Source organism: Falco rusticolus, chromosome 18, assembly GCF_015220075.1.
Source record: "Falco rusticolus isolate bFalRus1 chromosome 18, bFalRus1.pri, whole genome shotgun sequence".
Lineage (NCBI taxonomy): Eukaryota > Metazoa > Chordata > Aves > Falconiformes > Falconidae > Falco > Falco rusticolus.
In genome coordinates, this window is record NC_051204.1 from 2,918,373 (window position 1) to 2,937,575 (window position 19,203).

The 19,203-nt window shown below is 60.7% G+C and overlaps 2 protein-coding genes across 5 annotated transcripts; both read right to left on the reverse strand.

Moving 5' to 3' along the window:
• Positions 1–2,461: 2,461 nt before the first annotated feature.
• On the reverse strand, positions 2,462–19,108 carry LOC119158752 (membrane primary amine oxidase-like). Of its 2 annotated transcripts, XM_037411064.1 has the most exons (5): positions 16,400–19,108; positions 4,893–5,997; positions 4,509–4,794; positions 3,629–3,758; positions 2,462–3,493 (listed from the first exon to the last, which is right to left on the reverse strand). In XM_037411064.1, the coding sequence occupies exons 1-5, from the start codon at positions 16,862–16,864 to the stop codon at positions 3,191–3,193; spliced, it is 2,289 nt and encodes a 762-aa protein (XP_037266961.1). In that variant the 5' UTR covers positions 16,865–19,108; the 3' UTR covers positions 2,462–3,190. The 2 variants fall into 2 exon arrangements, with proteins under 2 accessions (XP_037266961.1, XP_037266962.1); XM_037411065.1 differs by lacking the exon at positions 16,400–19,108 and having other exon boundaries at positions 4,893–6,618.
• AOC2 (amine oxidase copper containing 2) lies at positions 3,648–15,235 on the reverse strand. 3 transcript variants are annotated; one of them, XM_037411067.1, is made up of 5 exons: positions 11,915–15,228; positions 11,182–11,782; positions 9,124–9,409; positions 8,769–8,898; positions 7,644–8,257 (listed from the first exon to the last, which is right to left on the reverse strand). In XM_037411067.1, exons 1-5 carry the CDS (start codon positions 12,749–12,751, stop codon positions 7,973–7,975), a joined length of 2,139 nt encoding a protein of 712 aa, XP_037266964.1. In that variant the 5' UTR covers positions 12,752–15,228; the 3' UTR covers positions 7,644–7,972. The 3 variants fall into 3 exon arrangements, 2 of the variants coding, with proteins under 2 accessions (XP_037266964.1, XP_037266963.1); XM_037411066.1 differs by having other exon boundaries at positions 11,182–15,229; XR_005107958.1 differs by lacking the exons at positions 7,644–8,257; positions 8,769–8,898 and adding an exon at positions 3,648–3,758 and having other exon boundaries at positions 8,899–9,409; positions 11,182–15,235.
• Positions 19,109–19,203: the final 95 nt, after the last annotated feature.

The following is a 19,203-nucleotide window of genomic DNA, read 5'->3' on the forward strand; positions in this document are numbered from 1 at the left end:
GCCATGGCCGTGTCCCCAAGGAGCTTCCCGGCAGGCGGCGGCACCCGGGATCCCTCCTGCTGTCCTCGTCCCGCTTCACACCAGAGCTGATGCTCCCGGGCAAAGGGAAACGTGGGCACGGCCAAAACCTGCCCCTACACTCAGCACCCTTGGTCCAGGCTGGCCTGATCCAGGGATGGAGCGTGGACGGAGCAGCCTCGCTGTGCCAGGGAGTGGGGCCAGGGGAGTGCCGGGGTGCTCAGGGCTGCAGAGGGTGGGGGGCAGCACGGGGGGCTCACACTGGTCCTGCCGAGCGGCAACGACCCAGCTGCTGTCAGTGAACTGGAACTGCACGTGGAGGAAAGTCAGGCCCCTGGAGAGAGGCGCTGGATGCGCTGCAGGATCAGTCCCAGCTGCAGGATCAGCTCCAGCTGCAGGATCAGTCCCAGCTGCAGGATCAGCCCCAGCTGCAGGATCAGCCCCGGCTGCAGGATCAGCCCCAGCTGCAGGATCAGCCCCGGCTGCAGGATCAGTCCTGGCTGCCGTGTCCCTGCCCCAGGCTGATCCTCCCCAGCCCTCCCAGCCTGGCCTTACTGACCCCAGGGGAGATGGACCCAGTGTCCCACCCCCGGACTGAGCTCCCAACCTACAAAAAAAAATCCTCAACAAAGCAGATGTTTGCACAGAAATGGATTACTCTTGCAAAACAAATCCCCCAACAAATCGTTCCAGGGTCCTCAACCGAGAGTAGCTTTGGCCGGCATGAAGGAATGCAACAGACTTGGCTTCCGTGTCAAAAATATTTTGAAACAGTCAGCATTAAGTTCTCCCTGAGAGATTTTTACAGCAGAAAACGAGGGCAAAAGGTGTTGGGGGATGGGGATTAGCATGCTCCAGTCCCCTTGGAAAGAGTCACCGCAGGAAAACTGGGGCCGCAGGGGGAGAGGCGAGGAAATGGGACGGGAGCTGCCACCTCCTCCCTCCTGGCACGGTGGGGGCTGCTGCATGGGAACGTGCACGACGCGCTGCGATGGAGCCCAGCATCCCACGCCGCGGTGGCCCAGCCGCACGTGCCGCAGGGCTGGCCTGTGCCGGAGCTGCCGGCGCCCATGGCAGAGCTTTCCCAGCACCGGCTCCGTGCCCTGGGCTTCGGGTAAAGCCCTGGCCCCGCAGCTGCTGCGCAGAGCCAGGGCAGGTCAGGGTGGGGGAGGGTGCTGACCTGGGCATCGCACGGTTTTGCATCCTGGCCCATTTGGCTGCCAGCTCTGGGAATGCCGTGCCAGGCTCTGGCTGCTCCCCTGCGCCAGGCAGGCGTGCTGGCAGCACCGCTGGCCAGGGACATGCATCCTGAACTGGCTGGGGTGACTTTCCCAGGGGAGGAACAGGGCCAGGGTGGGGGTGCCTTAATTCTGTACTGGGGTGGCACAACGAGCTGGCACCCAGGAGCTGTGTGCCTGCAGCGGCTGGCTCGGGGACACAGCGTCCCCGCGATTCCCAAGGCGCCAGATGCAGCTATGGGAGGTGCGGCGCACGTGGGTGCTGTAACATAACGTGCTGCATGCGGTGCCAGGGTTTCATCCAGAAAGTTCCCAGTGAGCTGGGCTGCTGCCAGCACAGGAGTGCGTCCAGTCTCGCCTGCGTCAGCACGCGGGCAGAGTCCAGGCAGCGCTCGCAACACATGGGCACAGAGCAGCAGGCAGGGAGCCTGTGGGCTGCGACCTTCCCCTCGCAGGGAGCATCCCGCCCGCTCCCCCCGAGCCCTGTGAGGTGCCTCTGGGGCCCCCGCTGTCACCCCAGGGCACCCGAGGACCACCGCAGCCTCACACTGAGCCATGCCCCCGAGCTGCCCAGCATGCCATCCCTGTGCCGCAGCGAGCTGAGCTGGCTCCCAGGGGGACACACTGCTGCTGCCAGGGCTTCCTAAGCCCATCCCGGCGTGGCTCTGGGCAGACCCAGCTCCCACAGTAACGGGTCAGAGGGGCTGGATGCCCACCATGCCCGCAGGGACACTTTGGCCAGCACTTGGCAGCTGCAGCCATGTGGATCAGCGCTTCCCTCACCAAGCCCCTCAGCGTCTCCAGCCCAGTCTGGTGCAGCAGGGACAGGCTCCGGAGGCTGCAGGATCCCACAGCCCGGGGCTGTGCACACAGCTGGGGGTGCAGGAGCAAGGGTCCCCACGCCGGCGGGGGCTGAGTGTGCTGGGCAGCAGCCAAGGCCAGAACGGATTCATGCAGCTCGGTACAGCCGTTACACATTAACTCCCTTGTTTGTCCCATATTCCCCGGCAGGAGCCTCCCGCCAGCGCCTGGGGTCCGAGAGCAGAGCCGGTGCAGGCTTGCACAGCCGTGCACCCTTGGGTGCCCACGAGCGCTGCGGAGCTGAGCCAGGACTGCCCGTTACAGGGCACCAGTGCCCGCAGTGCCGACAGCGCCGGGGCTCCGGCCAGCAGCCACAGCAGCACCCACCAGCTACACGGCGGTTTGGTCAGGAGAAGCACCCAAGTGCGTGTTTATTGGGGAAGGTGGATGTGGCGTAGCTCAGCCCAGGGAGTGCCCATCCCGTGGTCCTGCAGTGAGCTCCTCCTGCGGGGTCCCGGTGCTGCCCAGCACATTTTCCCTGTCGCTCTTCCCAGAGCTTGGCACCACCACAGCAGCCGGAGCTCAGCGCCGCCAGGACCCCAGCAGCCCCAGAGCTGCAGTGGCTGCGGGGCTGGGGTGGATGGTTTGGGCATCCTGGAGCTGCTGGCTCCCACCAGCCGCCTGCTCCTGCCAGCCTGGGCAAAACCTTGGTGGGGACCATGGCTCCGAGGGGAGCTGTGGCTTTGTGTGGTGCCCAGCCCTGGCCAACACCGGCACCCTGTGCGTAGCCACCTACCTTGGGGAGGTGGCGGGAGCCCCGGTGCCAGAGGAGGAGAGTGGCAGTGGGCACCCCACCGCACTTTGGGTGGCATCCTGGATGGAGTCTCCAAAAATCCCTCCTTGGGGCTGTTCTTCAGGGGGTTTCAGAGACGAGGCTGCCTTCAGCAGTACTGCAGTGCTGGAACAAGAGCTGAGCTCCTCCAAAAACCTGACCCTGAGCATGCCGCATCCCAGGCACAGGAGGGCAGGTCCCGGTGTGGCGGCAGAGCCCCTCCAGGGACCACCTGATGGCTGGACACGGACCACCCGCACCGCCGGGGATGGGGGCAGCGGCAGCCCTGTCCCCATCCCCGTCAGAGCCCGCCGGCCGGCACTGCCAGGCTGAGGTTGAGGAAGCCCCCGTAGCGGAACGGGGGCAGGTGGGGGGTGCAGGCGGCAGTGGGGGGCAGGCAGGCGAGGGGGTTGGCCCCGCACACCCCAGCGTCCTGATCGCTGCTGAAGTAGACGCTGTCAGGCGAGTTCACTGAGGGGTCCTCGCTGAAGTAGTTGTAGGGCCGCAGGAAGAAGCCGACGCCGTTGCCAATGGTCACTGTGTTGGGGACGTCTTCAGCATGGGGGACGTGCAGGAACCCCACGGAGATCCAAGCGACCAGGTCCTGGGCAGGAGAGGATCCAGGTGCCCCATCAAGCCCCAGTTTGACCATGGGACAGGTGAAGCCTCTGGCTGGGGCAGGAGCCAGGGCAATGCCCACGGTGCTCAGCTGCCCTCCACCCCGGGGACCCCAGCCCACCTCGTTGGTGATGGTCTCGTTGTTGATGAAGTCGGCGAAGGCGACGGTGGGCGTCCAGGGGTCATTCTGGTTGTAGATGCTGGTGCTGGTGGGCTCCTCCTCCTTCCGCCGGGTGACGGCCAGCTGGTACCTGCCAGCACAGGGAGCAGAGGGGCTCGTCCGTGCTGGCACCGGGCAGGGCGGCCACAGCATCACCGCCCGGGGATGCACCAGCGCTGGATGCAGCCCTGGCACGTGCCGGGGGAGTTGGTCAGGGAGGAAAAGGGCTGGCTGGGACCAGCGTGGCAGTGACAGGTGGCAGCCCTGGCACCTTCGGGCTCGTGGGCGATGGCTCACTGCCCACAGCTGCTCCAGCACAGCCAGGAAACACGAATGCATCCAGGCACAGACGGTGCCTGATGCGCTCGCTTCGGCCACGGCCACTTTCAACTGCTACAGCCCCCCCGAACATGAGCTGTTTAACTTCACCGCATCAGTGAGCCACTTCTGTGTTTATCCCAAGCATTTTCCAAAAGACATTCTGTCCTCACGTGAAGATTGTCAAGACCTGGGGATGCCAGTGCTTCTCTGGGGAGTTCATCCTACAGCCTGGTTGCCCTCACAGAGAAAAACACATGTGATTGCTGTAAATTCATCTTATCTGGGGCCAGATTCCTGCCTGTGAACTACTAAGAACAGATGTCATCGCGCAACTTTTCAAGGGATTTTTCAGAGCCAAAAAATACGTGTTTGCTGTTTAACCCTTCCCTGCAGCCTAGCACAGGCTTGCCGGGGGGAGGCAGCCCCCACCTCTGCCGGGAGGCTGGAGCAGCCGGGGATGTGGTGGTGGGGTGGGAGGAGAAGGGGGAGGGGTCACGTGCACCCCAGCCCTGGTACCCACCTGCCCCAGCTGATGGACCTCTCCATGGAGCTGCTGGTGGGCAGGTGCTCCCCGGCGAAGCTGGAGATCTGGATCCGGTAGCTGCGCAGATGCCCCCACTTGTTGGGATTGGGGCTGGCAAAGGAGATGTAGCGAGGCATGGGAGCGTTGAGTGGGAACGCTGCCTCGTCTTCCCTCTCCAGCCTTTTCCTGCGGAGGTACAGCCGCTCAATGGTGTTCTGCATGCTCCAGGGTTCTGCCATGAGCTTGTACCCCATGTCCTGGGTCTCCACGGAGTTCAGCTGCCCTGTGAAGCAGAAGGGAAAACCCTCTCAAGCTCCATGCCCTGGGCAGAGCCACAGCCCGCAGTGAACTGCAGCCACACACAAAAGCACCCAGACCTACCATCGACATCCAGGTCCACCTTGTAGTGGACGTGGTGGAGGTGCATCGTTCCCAGCGTGTGGGGCCCGACCCTGTTGCCGTAGTCGGTGCCTTGGCCGTGGAAGAAGGAGGAGCTGATGTAGCCAGTGGCGTGCACCCGGACCTCCACGGCCCCACTGCTGTGGAACATGAAGTCCCAGATGTAGTCGTAGTTGATGAGAGTGGAGATGGCACGGATGACCAGCGTGTTTTTCCGCAGCCCGCCGTAGTAGAAGGACTGCGAGTCAGAGAAGTGGCGCCGCAGAGGGAGGGCAGCATCGTGCTCAAAAATGCAGAGTGAGTTTTGGTTGGTTTTGGGGGTGTCTGACTCCACCAGGTAGTGCCGGTCCACGTAGGTCGCTGTGTAGGGGCAGTCCAGCCCCCGGACGAGCTCGTAGGCAAACCTGCCGATGCCAAAGCTCCCATCCAGGTAGCGGGTCGACATGCCCCCAGGGCAGTTGGAGCCATACAAGGCTAAGGCTTCCTGGAGACTCAGCTCATAGGCAATCCTCTCCCCATGGTACCTGATGTCAAAGAGACGCGGGCCAGAGTAGAGGTTCATGCCGAAGGCGATGCTCCAGCCCTGGAAGGTGACGCGGTTGTCCCTGACGTGGTAGCGGGGACCCTGGGGCTCGTACTGCAGCGGAGCCGGGGGCCCGGGTAGGCGCCGGGGTCTCATTGAACCCAGCCCTGCTTCAGCCTGAAGGTTCTCGATCCTGACAACCTCCAGCGAGTTGTCCAGGAACGCAGCCTCCAGGTGCCCCATGCTGGCAAAGTACTGGCCGTTGTAGAAGACTTGGCGCAGCTGCCAGCGGGAGACGTGGAGGTCCCTGTGCTCCACCAGCACCTCCAGCCCCACCGGCGAGAGGTAGTAGCCAGTGCCAGCCAAGCTGTGGAAGAGGACAAACCAGGTCGCACGGTCACCAGACTTGAAGCCCCGCGGTGCCGTTGTGAGGATGGCCAGGTCAGTCCCATCGGAGTCGCAGCACACGGCGAGGAAGCGCAGTGCCTTTCTCAGCTCCCGCTGGATGAGGGCATTGATATCCATGTACTCCCTGCCAGTAACGGGTCTGCGGTGATACGGCACCTTCCCCCCGTACTTCTGCACCGTGACGTCCCGGTGATACACTGGTGTCGGCAGCGGACCCACCACGTACTCGGTGACGTTGGGCTCCGGCTGGTTCCCAAAGTAGAGCACAGCCAGCGCCTCCCGCGGGGGTCGGGCCCCCCCGCCATCCAGGAACCGCAGCACCTCTGCCTTGGCGGGGACCTGCAGGTCCACGGAGGCGATGCAGTTGTCCGAGGGTTTCGCACGCGAGGCATCGACCAGCAGCACCCCGAGGTTCCCCTGCAGGTACCGCACCACCTGCGCCAGCTCTTCGGGCGTCAGGTCGGCAAAGACCAGGCTCTGCCCATCATCGGCACCATCCTGCTCCGGGGGCTGGTGCTGGCAGGTGCTGGGGGCCCTCCCTCTGGTCAGCAACACACAGACTAAAGCAAATATCGTGGCTAAAGCCAGGACGAGGAGGATCAGCACAGTTTTCACGTTCATGTCTGCTGAGGGACCGAGAGCTCCCGCAGTCTGGCAGGGCGGGTTTCCAGCTGCGGAATCCTCCAAGGGAGCTGCTGACAGAAGGGGCTGGGTTTGCTTGGGTTTTGTTTTTCCTCCTGTTTTCTCAACAGGGAACAGCCCAGAGGAGCTTGCAGAGAGCACAGGGGGATGTTCTCAGCAGCCATGGCTGGGATTTGCTGGGAACCATAAAAGGCAACTTTGCTCTGCTTCCCCCAGTGTGTCATAATTCTAAGTGAAATTAATGCTTCTGCATCTGCCTTTCCCCTCCTGTCCCACGTGCTACACTGCAGAACTTGGACTCCAGTCACTTGGGGGGAAATAAACCATCTCCCTGTACCTCCTCCTCTTAACCCTGCAGATGCCAACAGCTGGGCAGGCAGCACAGACCGCAAGGATGACGCTCCTCCCTGCAGAGCAGTGCCAAACACAGCGCTGTGGCCCCATCCTGCTGCAGCCCCCACCATCACCAGCACCACCTCCACAGCCCGCGCGGAGAGATGGCAGCATCGCAGGCTGCTGCGCTGACCCCAGGTGTGGGGAGGCACCAGTCCTGCAGCCAGGAGGGAGGAAGGGGACAGCTGCTTGTCACCCCTCTAAAGGTGCCTCCTGGTCCTGGCTGTGTCCTGGCATAGATGGGGCCGGGGGGAGGGGGCTGAGGGCTCCAGAGCCCACCCAGCATCCCGGCAAACGGGCAGCACCACTGGCTGTGCTGCACCGCTGGCAGCCACGTGGCTCCTGCACCCTGGCTTGAGCCTGGAGGGGGGTTCTCGTGCCAGGCTGGGCAGCATCAGGCTGCGATGGCCCAGGTGCTGCCAGTGGGGCCGATCCCTGCCAGAGGCACCCGTGGGGATGCTGCGAGCGCAGGGATAGGAGACCCACCCCTGCAACAGTCCCCTCCGCTCCCCCCACCTGGAGCCAGCAGCTGCAGGTCAGGCAGGTCCTGGCTCTGTCCCCAGCCTCACCCCAAGCACCTGCAGAGCTCAGTGCCCGCACCCCCCTCGGTTCTCCCCCCACTGCCCCGGGGGTCCGGCCCCGTGCCCACGGGGGTGCCCAGAGCCGTGCTGCTGGGCTGGTTTGTGGGTGCAGGAAATGCAGCGGAGACCCAGCATCATCCCCCCAGCAGAAGCGGCTGCAAGTTGTAAGAACAAGACAGAAGAGCATGGGACCAGAACCATTTTCTTTTTTTTTTTTAACCTGAGACATGCACTACACAGCGCCTTGCTTCTATGGCAGAGGAACAGGATTTTCTCCTCACTTTCCTCCTGCAACAGACTCAAATTCAGCAATTAACAGAGACAGCGTAGACTCCCATCTGGCATCACGCCAAGAAGATTATGCTTCCCTTTTAAAGAACACTATTTTAAAAGCAACGATAAAAAGCGAAGTCATCACACAACTGGAAACTGAGACGACTTCACTAGAAAACTGAAAATCTGAGACAGACCAGCCAGCCTGGTGCCTCTGGGTCTCCTCACACCGTCCTCTGGCGTTAAATCCTGCTCATATTTTGGAAACCGTCGTAGGTGAACGGGGGAAAGTTTGGCAGACACGAGGCGGTTTTGGGCAGGCAGGCAACAGGGTTGATTTCACACGCCATGAAGTCCTGCTCACTGGTGAAGAACACGCCATCGTGCGAGTATATGGAGGGGTCCAGGTCGTAGTAGTTGTAGGGTCTCAGGAGAAAACCGACCGCGTTGCCCACCGTCACAGTGTTGGGAATATCCTCGGAGTGGGGGATGTGAAGGAAACCAGCGGTTATCCAGGCAACCAGGTCCTAGGCAGATAGAGCCACCAGACCGCGGTTATTTCAGAAGCCTGCGGCAGTGGCAACCGACATCTGCGCAGCGGCTACGGAAAGTTGCCGGAGAGCCAGAGGGGACCTCCATGGGCACCAGCCCGGCGCATTCCCGTGTGCCAAGCTCCCCCCTCCAGGGAAAGGTTCCCTCCCTTCCCCAAAGACCAGCCCACGGCCATGGCTGCAGATGTCCCCCCAGCAGAAGGGCCCTTGCCCTGACCCCACAGAGTTTTTCCTGACGTTTTGCCAGCATTTCTCCATAGGGAGAAACGAGCTTCTGCTCTGCCCTCTGATGGACACGCTGCCTGAAGCATTGAGCAGACACACGGACAAGGGGGTGCTCAAACCCGCTTTCCTCATTCCCTGCGGCTGCTGCTCTCCCAGCTGAGCCCGCTGTCCCGTGGGGTGGGTGACGCCAGGGTGGCTCAGGGGCTGCCGCTCAGCCCAGGGCTGGGTGCTACAGCTCCAGCCCGGGGGGACCCCAGCCCACCTCGTTGGTGATGGTCTCATTGTTGATGAAGTCAGCGAAGGCGACGGTGGGCGTCCAGGGGTCATTCTGGTTGTAGATGCTGGTGCTGGTGGGCTCCTCCTCCTTCCGCCGGGTGACGGCCAGCTGGTACCTGGGGACAAGAAAAGAGACAAGAGCAGCCCCTTGGGGCAGGGCAGAGCCAGAAGCCAGCTCCCCAGAGAGGCTGCAGAACACAAACCTGCTCTACAGAGGAACCCCAGCCCAGGAGAGCGCTTGCCCTGCACCCCCCACCAAGGAGCATCCATGCAATGTCTCCCCAGCCAGGGGGGCTGGGGGCATCTCTGAGAACCTGCTGTCCCAGTCAGAGCAGCCTGACCTTGCCCAGCTGATGGCCCTCTCCATGGAGCTGGCTTCAGGGACGTGGTCCCCCGCAAAACTGGTGATCTGGATCCTGTAACCACGCTGGTGGCCCCACTTGTTTTTGCTGTTGGCTGCAAAGTAGATGTATCTGGGCATCTTCGACTGGAGCCGGAATGCAGCCTGGTCCTCCGTGTCCAGGACTTTCTTGGTGAGTCTTGGCCGCTCTATCTGCTGCTCTGGGCTCCAGGGAGCCCGCACCATCTCAAATGCCATGTCATGGGCCACCAGGGAGTTCTTCACCCCTATGAAGCAATAGCAAAGTCACTGACGAGCATCCCCAGGGTACCCTGTTCCCCACGGACATCAGTGCAGCCAGAGCTCACCCCCCCATTCTCCCTTCCTGCACCCCAGGCTCTGAGCACCGGCTGCTGCCCACGAGAGCAGTTACTGCTCTGCAGCTCTGCCATGCCACGACTGTCTGTTGTGGACGCCGATCTACGGCTGTACAACCATCTGAGGCAGGCAACAGCGCGCCGTGGCAGCCACCCCCACCCAGGGGGACTCTCGCCCTCTGTAATGGACAAGAGGCGAGTTTCGTCCTGGTGCAGAAGAACAGGTTTGTGTCCCAGTGCAAGCACAGCCTAATTAAGTCGGGCTCCTGACGGCCCAGGCACTGTGTTTGTGCTCATCAGCATGCATCCCGCGAGGTGCAGAGCGCTGGGAAGAGCCAAGGCCCCGCACACCTTTGCACATCACAGACCCGGGGCAACGCTGCACAGTTCAGGCCTTTCCAAAAAGAAAAGTGACCCAGCGGCTCAGAGCAACAGGAGGGACACAAAAGCAAATAGATGTGTGGACAGGATGCTGAAGAGCTGGCTGAGAGCGTCTGATGGCCAGCACCAGCACGGCTTGGGCTGAGGACCCGGTGCTCAGCACCCACTGTGCATCCCGGCTGGGGCACGTGGAATAACGCCCTCCCGTGCTCCGCTCCCCGTGGCCCCACACGAGTTTCCAGCTTGTGCAAAGGCCGTTTCAGAGCTGAGCCTCTGGCCCTCCCGGCAGGTTTGAGCAGTGCCCCAGGGTTGAGCCTGAGCCCCAGGGCTGCCATCGAGGGCAGCACCAGAACCCCACAGAAGAGGATTCATGCCCAGTAACCACCACCGTGCCCACTGCCTTCCCTTTTCTGATGTGAACAGAACATCTAACCCCTCACCTCCCCTTCCAGGGATAGCAGCAACAGTCCGATTTCATCCGCCTTTTCCCCTGCTCTTGCAGTTTTAGTCCCCCATTTTTACTTAAGTACTCAAAACTCATCCTAAACCCATGCTTTAAATTTGTATTTCCCAATTAAAAGGAAATTGGGAAATTTGGAATAGATGGCAGGAGCATAGAACAAAAGGAATTCCAGCAGGAGCGAGGACAGATTGGTGGCATAAATGGTAGGGGAGGACCAAATAAACTGCAGCCGACCCTCCCGTTGCTGCTGTGAGCAAAGGGTCCTGTGGACCCTCGGTAAAGAGTAAGCTGGGGCTGGCCGCCCGCCCGGCACTGCCTGCTGTGCCCGCAGCCCCGCGGAGGGGGCAGCTCCCGTCCCACTCGGACAGGAGCAGCAGGAACGGCTCGACAAAGCTGTAGGAAGCAGGAATGCGAGCTGGAAACCACATCCCAACGAATCAGCTTGATTGACTCAAACTATGATGCGGGGCGCAGGACAGGGGCAGGGTGCCAGAGGGAAAAATCCCGACTTCGGCAGAGCCCCGGCAGCATCGAGGGCAATGGGGCAGGGCTGGGGCTGTCTGCCCGGGCAGGGGGGAAGGACCACTTCCCATTAGGGGCAGGGGCTGGGCACATGGCACTGATGGCGATGCCCAGCCCGGGAAGCTGCAGCTCTGCACAGCCCCTGGGGGGAGCTGCACGGGCCAGGGGGAACCAGAAGGGAGGGGGCGCGGTGTGAGCACAGCCCCCTCCCTCACACGCAAACAGAAAAATGCGTGTAAAGACCAAAAAATGTCACGTCTGGGGAGTCTGAAAGTACTCGGGGAGAGCACAAGGGAAACACAAGACCCAGACCTACCTCCCACGTCCAAGTCCACTTTATAGTTGATGGAATGGGTGCGTATCGTACCCAGCGTGTGCTCCCAAACCCTATTGCCGTATCTCAGGCCATCCCCGTGAAGAAAGGATGAACTCGCATAGCCCGTGGCCTGGACCTTGCCTTCGATGGCCCCATTCTGGTAGAAGATGAAGTCCCACACATAGTTGTGGTTGCCAACAGTCGCGATGGACCGAACGACCAGAGCAGAGTTGACCAGCCCCCCGTAGAACAGCGACTGCAGGTTGGAGTAGTGGCGCCTCAGAGGGGAGCCCAGGTTCTGCTCAAAGATGCAGAGGGAAGCCTTTCTTTTGCTGGGCCTCAGGGTCCCAGACAGAGAGTGTGTGTCCACGTAGGTGGCCGAGTACGGGCAGTCCACGCCTCGCACCAAGGGGGAGGTGTAGTGCCCGATGCCAAAGCTCCCGTCCATGTACCGCGTTGACATCCCTCCAGGGCAGTTGGAGCCATACACTGACAACGCCTCTTGGACGCTGATTTCATAGGCAACCCTCTCCCCCTTGTGTCGGATGTCAAACAGGCGCAGGCCCCTGTGCACGCTCATCCCAAAGGCAAAGCTCCAGGCCTGGAAGAGGACACGGTTGTCCCTGACGCTGTAGCGCGGACCCTGGGGCTCGTACTGCAAAGGGAACAGCACGGCCGAAGGCGCACGGGGCTTCATGGACGAGAAGTCCCCGTCCTGCGGCGCCTTCTTCACCTTCTCCACGCTGATGCGACCTTGCACGTAGGCGCTCTCCAGCTGAATCATGTCCCTGTAGTACTGCCCATTGTAGAAGACCTTGCTCACCGCCCACCGGGAGATGTCCAGGCTGCTGTGGTCCATCAGCACCTCCAGCCCCACCGGGTGCACGAAGAACCCGCTCACGTTCTGAAACAAAACAAACCAGGACTTACGGTCTCCAGACCGGAACCCGTGAGGAGCTGCGATCTGAAATGCCACGTTGGTGCCGTCATACTCAAAGACTTCTTTCAGGAAGGTCGGGGCTGCAGCAAACGCCACCTTCTCTAAGAACGCTCCCACCTGCTCGTTCTCACTGCCCAGCATCGGTCTGCGGTGATACGGCACCTTCCCCCCGTACTTCTGTACCGTGACGTCCCGGTGATACGCCGGTGTCGGCAGCGGACCCACCACGTACTCGGTGACGTTGGGCTCCGGCTGGTTCCCAAAGTAGAGCACAGCCAGCGCCTCCCGCGGGGGTCGGGCCCCCCCGCCATCCAGGAACCGCAGCACCTCTGCCTTGGCGGGGACCTGCAGGTCCACGGAGGCGATGCAGTTGTCCGAGGGTTTCGCACGCGAGGCGTCGACCAGCGGCACCCCGAGGTTCCCCTGCAGGTACCGCACCACCTGCGCCAGCTCTTCGGGCGTCAGGTCGGCAAAGACCAGGCTCTGGCTTGTGGATCCCATCTTCTCCACAACGTGGGGCTGGGAATCACAGCTGGGCGATTGCCTCCCCCTGCTCAGCAGCATGCAGGAGAGAATGAAGATTATCACGGCAGCCCCGACCAGGAGAACGTAGGGAAGTTTGGGGTTCATCTCTCCGAGCGCAGACACAGCACACAGGGTTTGGCTGCGGCATCCAGAATACGTCCCTCACCTGCAGACCAGGTTCTTAATTCATTTGCCGACCATGGGCGTAAAAAGGCGTCGCTTGCCGGGTGGGAGGGAGCCTGGAGCTCCCACGGGATCGAGAGATCACAGGTCCCAGCTAGTTCAGCCTGTTCCCTCCCCACCCCAGACACACCGAGGAAGCAGCTGGGGAGCCGGTGCCTGACTCACTCCCCAAGCTACTGATGGTTTCTCCGCTGCAGGGTGACACCAAGAGCAGCCCCAGCCTTGGCCTGCCCAAGGGGCCTTTGCTTCCTCCAACATCTCCCAGTACACCCTGTCCCTTCTCATGTGGCTACGCCACGGGGGCAGGCTCAGCCGGCCCCATCCTCCCGGTGCCCCGGGAGCAGCCCCCCTCCCCTGAAGGGCCATCTGGGCTGGCACACCAGGACAGCCCCAGACCCGCCGGCTCCCCAGCGCCTCCACATGCCACTTCTCCCTGTCACCACTCTGTCGCCTCCAAGTCCCTCCCAGCCCTGAGGGAAGTGACCTGGGAGCACCGAGACACGGGCAGTGCTCACCAAACCCCAGGCAGCACCGGGAGCAGCCGCACAGGACCGCAGGGGGACTAACAGGACCCCCCCCATCCCCATCCCGACCCCACTCCAGTGGGCACCATCCTTGGACCAGAGCTGTCACAGACAGAACTGGCTACTGTCAGGAGAAGGTCCAGGATTCCTGACCGCACGGGGACCTTCCATGGCGAGGGGAGCAGCGAGCAGCCCCTGGGAGGGGGTGAGCTGGGGGCTGGGGCCACCCCACTGTGGTGTGAGGTGGCTGCTCCTTCGTGGCCACCAGCTCCTGCCAGGCTGGCCCCCCACATCGCCGGCAGCACGGGTGGCTTTCCAGAGACCATTGCCCACTTCACACCCTTCTGGGGGGACAATCTGGGCACAGGCAGAGGGGCTAAAGCCACCTACAGCACCAGATTGATTTACCGCTCCTGCGATCACGTTACTTTAGGAACTTCTGTTTTCATTCTCACTTCCAGCCAGGGAATAATCACCCTTTTTCCCTGCGCGTCCCACACCAGCCTCAGATCGGCATCCAAGAAACCTATGGGAGAAGACCCGCTTTTGCTGCGCTGCAGTTTTGCTTTCCCTACACTCAGAAGGTGGGGATCCTGCAGGATGACTCGAGCATCCCGCATGGCCCTGAGCTCTGGACGGGACTCCCCTCCCTCGCCACAGGGCACAACTCCGGGATTTTACTGTGACTCTTCCCAAGAGCACTCTGCAGCAGCCTGGGCTCAGGGTCTGCCAACAGAGCAGGGAGCTGAGGGGCACGGCAGTCATGGAAAAGGATCTTGCCACCACGCAGGAACTGTGTTTTAGCACGCTTTTGAGCCTCACTTACAGAAAGGGAGCCAGCATCAGCCCGGGTTTTGACTGTAACGACAGCAGCAGCACCTTTCAAAGCCACACAAACCACTGCATCGCAGGCAGGCACAGGATGGGACACATGCCGGGACCGAACGCGTGCACAGGAGGCAGCTGCGGCTTGGCACGAGTAGCTCTCCAATTAGTCCCCACGGTCCAGGGGACAGCACGGGTTAGCGGAGCTGCGTTTCTGCTCGGGCTGGCGCAGATGCTGCCCACTGCCTACCGCCGATCTCTTTGGTCCTGTGCAGATATAAAATATTTCCCCCCCCTACCTTTTACAGGTTTCAGTAACAAGACACCTAACGCTGCCAGTCTGTGCCCCCCAGCACCACCAGTGCCTTTGCACCTTCCTGGAATGGTCTTTGAGGGGAACCAAGCCATCCTTCCCGGCAGAGCATCCCTGTGCCTCCTGGAGGATGCCAGCACTTCACTGCCCAGCCAGGCGGTGCGGCAAGGCGCTGCTCCTGGACTCAAATAACCCTCTGCAGGATCCGCCGCCAAGAACCGTGGCTCCGTGCAGGAGCGGGGGAATTCACTGGCTCACTGCAGCGCCTTTGCAGCCCGAGAGACAGGATCCAACTTACAAGTGTTTCCTCAAAAGAGAAGCAGGGATTGAGCGGCACAAGCTCAGCCCACAGAGCGCCAGCCCTGCTTTACGCCGGGCAGTTGAGACAGAAAAAGGACTTCCTCGAGGCATGAAGAGCAGCAGGATCAGCATCAGGCGCAAGAGCTTGGGTCTTGCAAACAGGGCTGTGTCTGCCTGGCCATGGCTACAGCAACACGCGCCGTGCCAGCCGGGAGGCCTCGGGGAAACACAAACATTTTTCCACGGCTATACTGCTACACAGCTTTCATACTTTCCCTGGGCTGAACGCCAAGCTCCCAGACAATTCCCACCGCCTTCAGCTCCACGACCTTGACTGACTACTTTATACATACAAAAATCATTTTGCAATGAAAAAAAGGTTAGGAGAGTGCAAAAGCAGAGTTCCGATGCCAGTTATTAGGGACTCTGCAGCCGAAGAGTCAAACCCCCAGAGCTCTAGGGTTTACCTGTATAACAACAGGCGTTAAAGGAAGACCCAGACCTACCTCCGACGTCCAAGTCCACTTTATAGTTGATGGAATGGGTGTGTACCGTACCCAGCGTGTGCTCCCAAACCCTATTGCCGTATCTCAGGCCATCCCCGTGGAGAAAGGATGAACTCGCATAGCCCGTGGCCTGGACCTTGCCTTCGATGGCCCCATTCTGGTAGAAGATGAAGTCCCACACGTAGTCATAGTTGCCGATGGTGGCGATGGACCGAATGACCAGAGCAGAGTTGACCAGCCCCCCGTAGTAGAGCGACTGCAGGTTGGAGTAGTGGCGCCTCAGAGGGGAGCCCAGGTTCTGCTCAAAGATGCAGAGGGCACTTTTACTAACTCTAGAGACCTGGGAATGAGCAAGGTAGTGCACGTCCCGGTACGTTGCTAAATAGGGGCAGTCCACGCCTCGCACCAAGGGGGAGGTGTAGTGCCCGATGCCAAAGCTCCCGTCCATGTACCGCGTTGACATCCCTCCAGGGCAGTTGGAGCCATACACTGACAACGCCTCTTGGACGCTGATTTCATAGGCAACCCTCTCCCCCTTGTGTCGGATGTCAAACAGGCGCAGGCCCCTGTGCACGCTCATCCCAAAGGCAAAGCTCCAGGCCTGGAAGAGGACACGGTTGTCCCTGACGCTGTAGCGCGGACCCTGGGGCTCGTACTGCAAAGGGAACAGCACGGCCGAAGGCGCACGGGGCTTCATGGATGAGAAGTCCCCATCCCGCGGCGCCTTCTTCACCTTCTCCACGCTGATGCGACCTTGCACGTAGGCGCTCTCCAGCTGAATCATGTCCCTGTAGTACTGCCCATTGTAGAAGACCTTGCTCACCGCCCACCGGGAGATGTCCAGGCTGCTGTGGTCCACCAGCACCTCCAGCCCCACCGGGTGCACGAAGAACCCGCTCACGTTCTGAAACAAAACAAACCAGGACTTACGGTCTCCAGATTGGAATCCACGTGGAGCCGCCGACAGGGCTGCTAGATTGGCTCCATCATACTCCATTACTTGATGCATGAAAGATGGAGCTGCGGAGAACACTTGGGTTTTTAAAAACCCTGCGATCTGTTTGTATTCAACAGCCAGCGTTGGTCTGCGGTGATACGGCACCTTCCCCCCGTACTTCTGCACCGTGACGTCCCGGTGATACGCCGGTGTCGGCAGTGGACCCACCACGTACTCGGTGACGTTGGGCTCCGGCTGGTTCCCAAAGTAGAGCACAGCCAGCGCCTCCCGCGGGGGTCGGGCCCCCCCGCCATCCAGGAACCGCAGCACCTCTGCCTTGGCGGGGACCTGCAGGTCCACGGAGGCGATGCAGTTGTCCGAGGGTTTCGCACGCGAGGCGTCGACCAGCGGCACCCCGAGGTTCCCCTGCAGGTACCGCACCACCTGCGCCAGCTCTTCGGGCGTCAGGTCGGCAAAGACCAGGCTCTGCCCATCATCGGCACCATCCTGCTCCGGGGGCTGGTGCTGGCAGGTGCTGGGGGCCCTCCCTCTGGTCAGCAACACACAGACTAAAGCAAATATCGTGGCTAAAGCCAGGACGAGGAGGATCAGCACAGTTTTCACGTTCATGTCTGCTGCTGGTCCTGGGGTGTTCAGAGCAGCTTTCCGAGCAGGGTTTCTAGCTGCTGCCTCTGTCAGTTTACGCTGCACTGGATGGATTAGCACGGAAAGTACAAAAGCCTGGGAGAGGCTAGGGGAGGAGATCTGAAATTCGTGGTGACCAGAAAGGGCAGATCTCCTCTCTCAGCTGCAGCCTTCTCTTTCCTCCACTACAAGCAGTGCCTTGAAAGAGCTAGTGGAGATGCAGGGTCAGTGACTCAGACAAGTTTCACATAATTCTGTTACTTTTTCAGGCCAACCTAGTTTCCTGAGGCTGCCTGTAAAAACGAAGATCCTGTAGCCAGCCCAAGGTGGCTGGGACCACTGTGAGGCTCTGACAAGCTGGGAATTGTTGCCACACTGTAGAATTTCACCTCTTTGCAACTCACCGAATTGCCTTGTTTAGCAGGCTGCTTCCTTGTAAACATTCTCCCTGGCAGCATGATTCCAAGCTTGGAGTTACTTTTTATTTTATTTTTTTAAATCTTCCACATTTGCTGAAAACACATCCATCTGCTGTGTAGTAGCAGAAAAACTTTGGCAGGGACGGAGAGATGCAGTTGAGGATGAGACTCAGGCCCGAATGCACTGTGAACAACCAGCTCTTAGTTTGCACCTCTGAGCAGCTACGAACTAATGAATCCCTCAGCATCCCACCAGAAAAGGATCACGCCGCTTTTGTCTCTGCCTCCGATTCAAAGATAAACTGAGGGGCAGCTCCGGCGAAGTTCCCTCGAGGACCAAACCTCCCGCAGCCGGCGGCACCCAAGCAGGCAGGTGATGGCAATGCCTGCTGGCGTGGCGCTGCCGGGCTTCTGCTGCCCAGGCTGAGCGGCCACCCCCAGGACTTCTACCAAAGGCTGGGACAACTGCCCCCCGCCACAGGTCCCTGCTGCTCTCAGCACTGCTGAACTGCTGAAAGGCCTTGGCAGAAGGAGGTGGCCAAGCAGGACTCGGTGCTCCATCCTGCCACGCGGCAGATGCCTGGGGTAGGCAAGACGCACTGTGTTAGCTACAGTCCCTGCCTGTCCCTGAGCTGGTGCTGAGAAGCACAAGGCATCCAAGAGAACCAGAGCTGGAGATGCAACCCAACATTTCCACTCCTGCTGCCAACCTCACCTCACCTCACCCTGGCCTTCTCTCCTCCTCCCGTCAGAGTTTCCTGGTGGGAGACAGCCCCCCCGCAGCCTCAGCACTGCCTCCAGTTCTTCCTCCACAGCCGGTCTTGCCCTCTGCGGTCCTCCGGCCGTGCTTACCAGCCACCACACTGGCAGGCAGGCGGCCACGTTGCCATAGGACACACTCCATTATCCTCACCACCGCTGGCAGCCTCAGCCTTCTTTAGCCCAGGCTGCAGCTGCGGAGGCCGGGGACACGCACGTCCCCTCTGTGCCAGGCCACGTCATCGCCGCCTCACCGGCCATCGCGCCAGCAAAGCCTGCAGGGTCACGGCAGCCGCTTCACGTGGCTGCTGTGCCAGGAGAGGGGCTCACTGCGGCACGGACACAAGCAATGGGGAGAGGCAGGACAGGTAAGAGCCTTGGCTACACGGGATGCAACAGCTACAGGTCCCAGAGGCTCCCGTCGACTTTCAGCCGGCCTCCAGCGCCAGAATCAGGTGCCCCCAAGCAGCACCACATCAAGCCAAGCGGCGCTGACTTCCAAGTCCGTCTTTCAACCCAGGAAGCCAATGAGGCTTCGAGGATTACTGGGGGTGAGGCTTGAAAGAAAAATTCCCTTTTGGTGCAAGCCTGGAACGCGGCGCCCATTTCGCTCGGAGGAAGCGCCGTTGCCCCAGTTCAGGTTTCCAGTGGAGCCAGCACATACCTCTTGCCTCCCAGGAATTTCACAAGCGTTCTGCTGCAGCACACACCTACACGGCTGAGCCGAGACCACCGCACGCCCCTCTGAGCCGCACGCAACGCTCACACCGCTGCTTCCTTTAAGAAGTACAAAAAGAGCAGATCAGTCAGGTTTGACTTTGCCTCTGGGTTTTGCATCCCATGCCCCAGAAAGTCAAGGCGTAGGCTGCAATTACAGATGGTCATTTTCTAAGCAGCACAGCAGTAGTTTAGGAGATCTGGAGAAACTCCACGGGCCTTCCCGCCCCACAAATCACAACTCAACCCTGCAGCTTGCCTGGGAGACATTTGAAAATAAAGTGTGGGAACACTCCTAGTTCTGGGCATGCTGGGTGGCTGGGGGAAAAAAAAAAAAAAAAAAAAATAAATAGAAAGCCTAACCTGTAATGACATCGCCATGACAAACCAACCCACAGCACACACCCCAGGCCTGCAGGACACGGATGG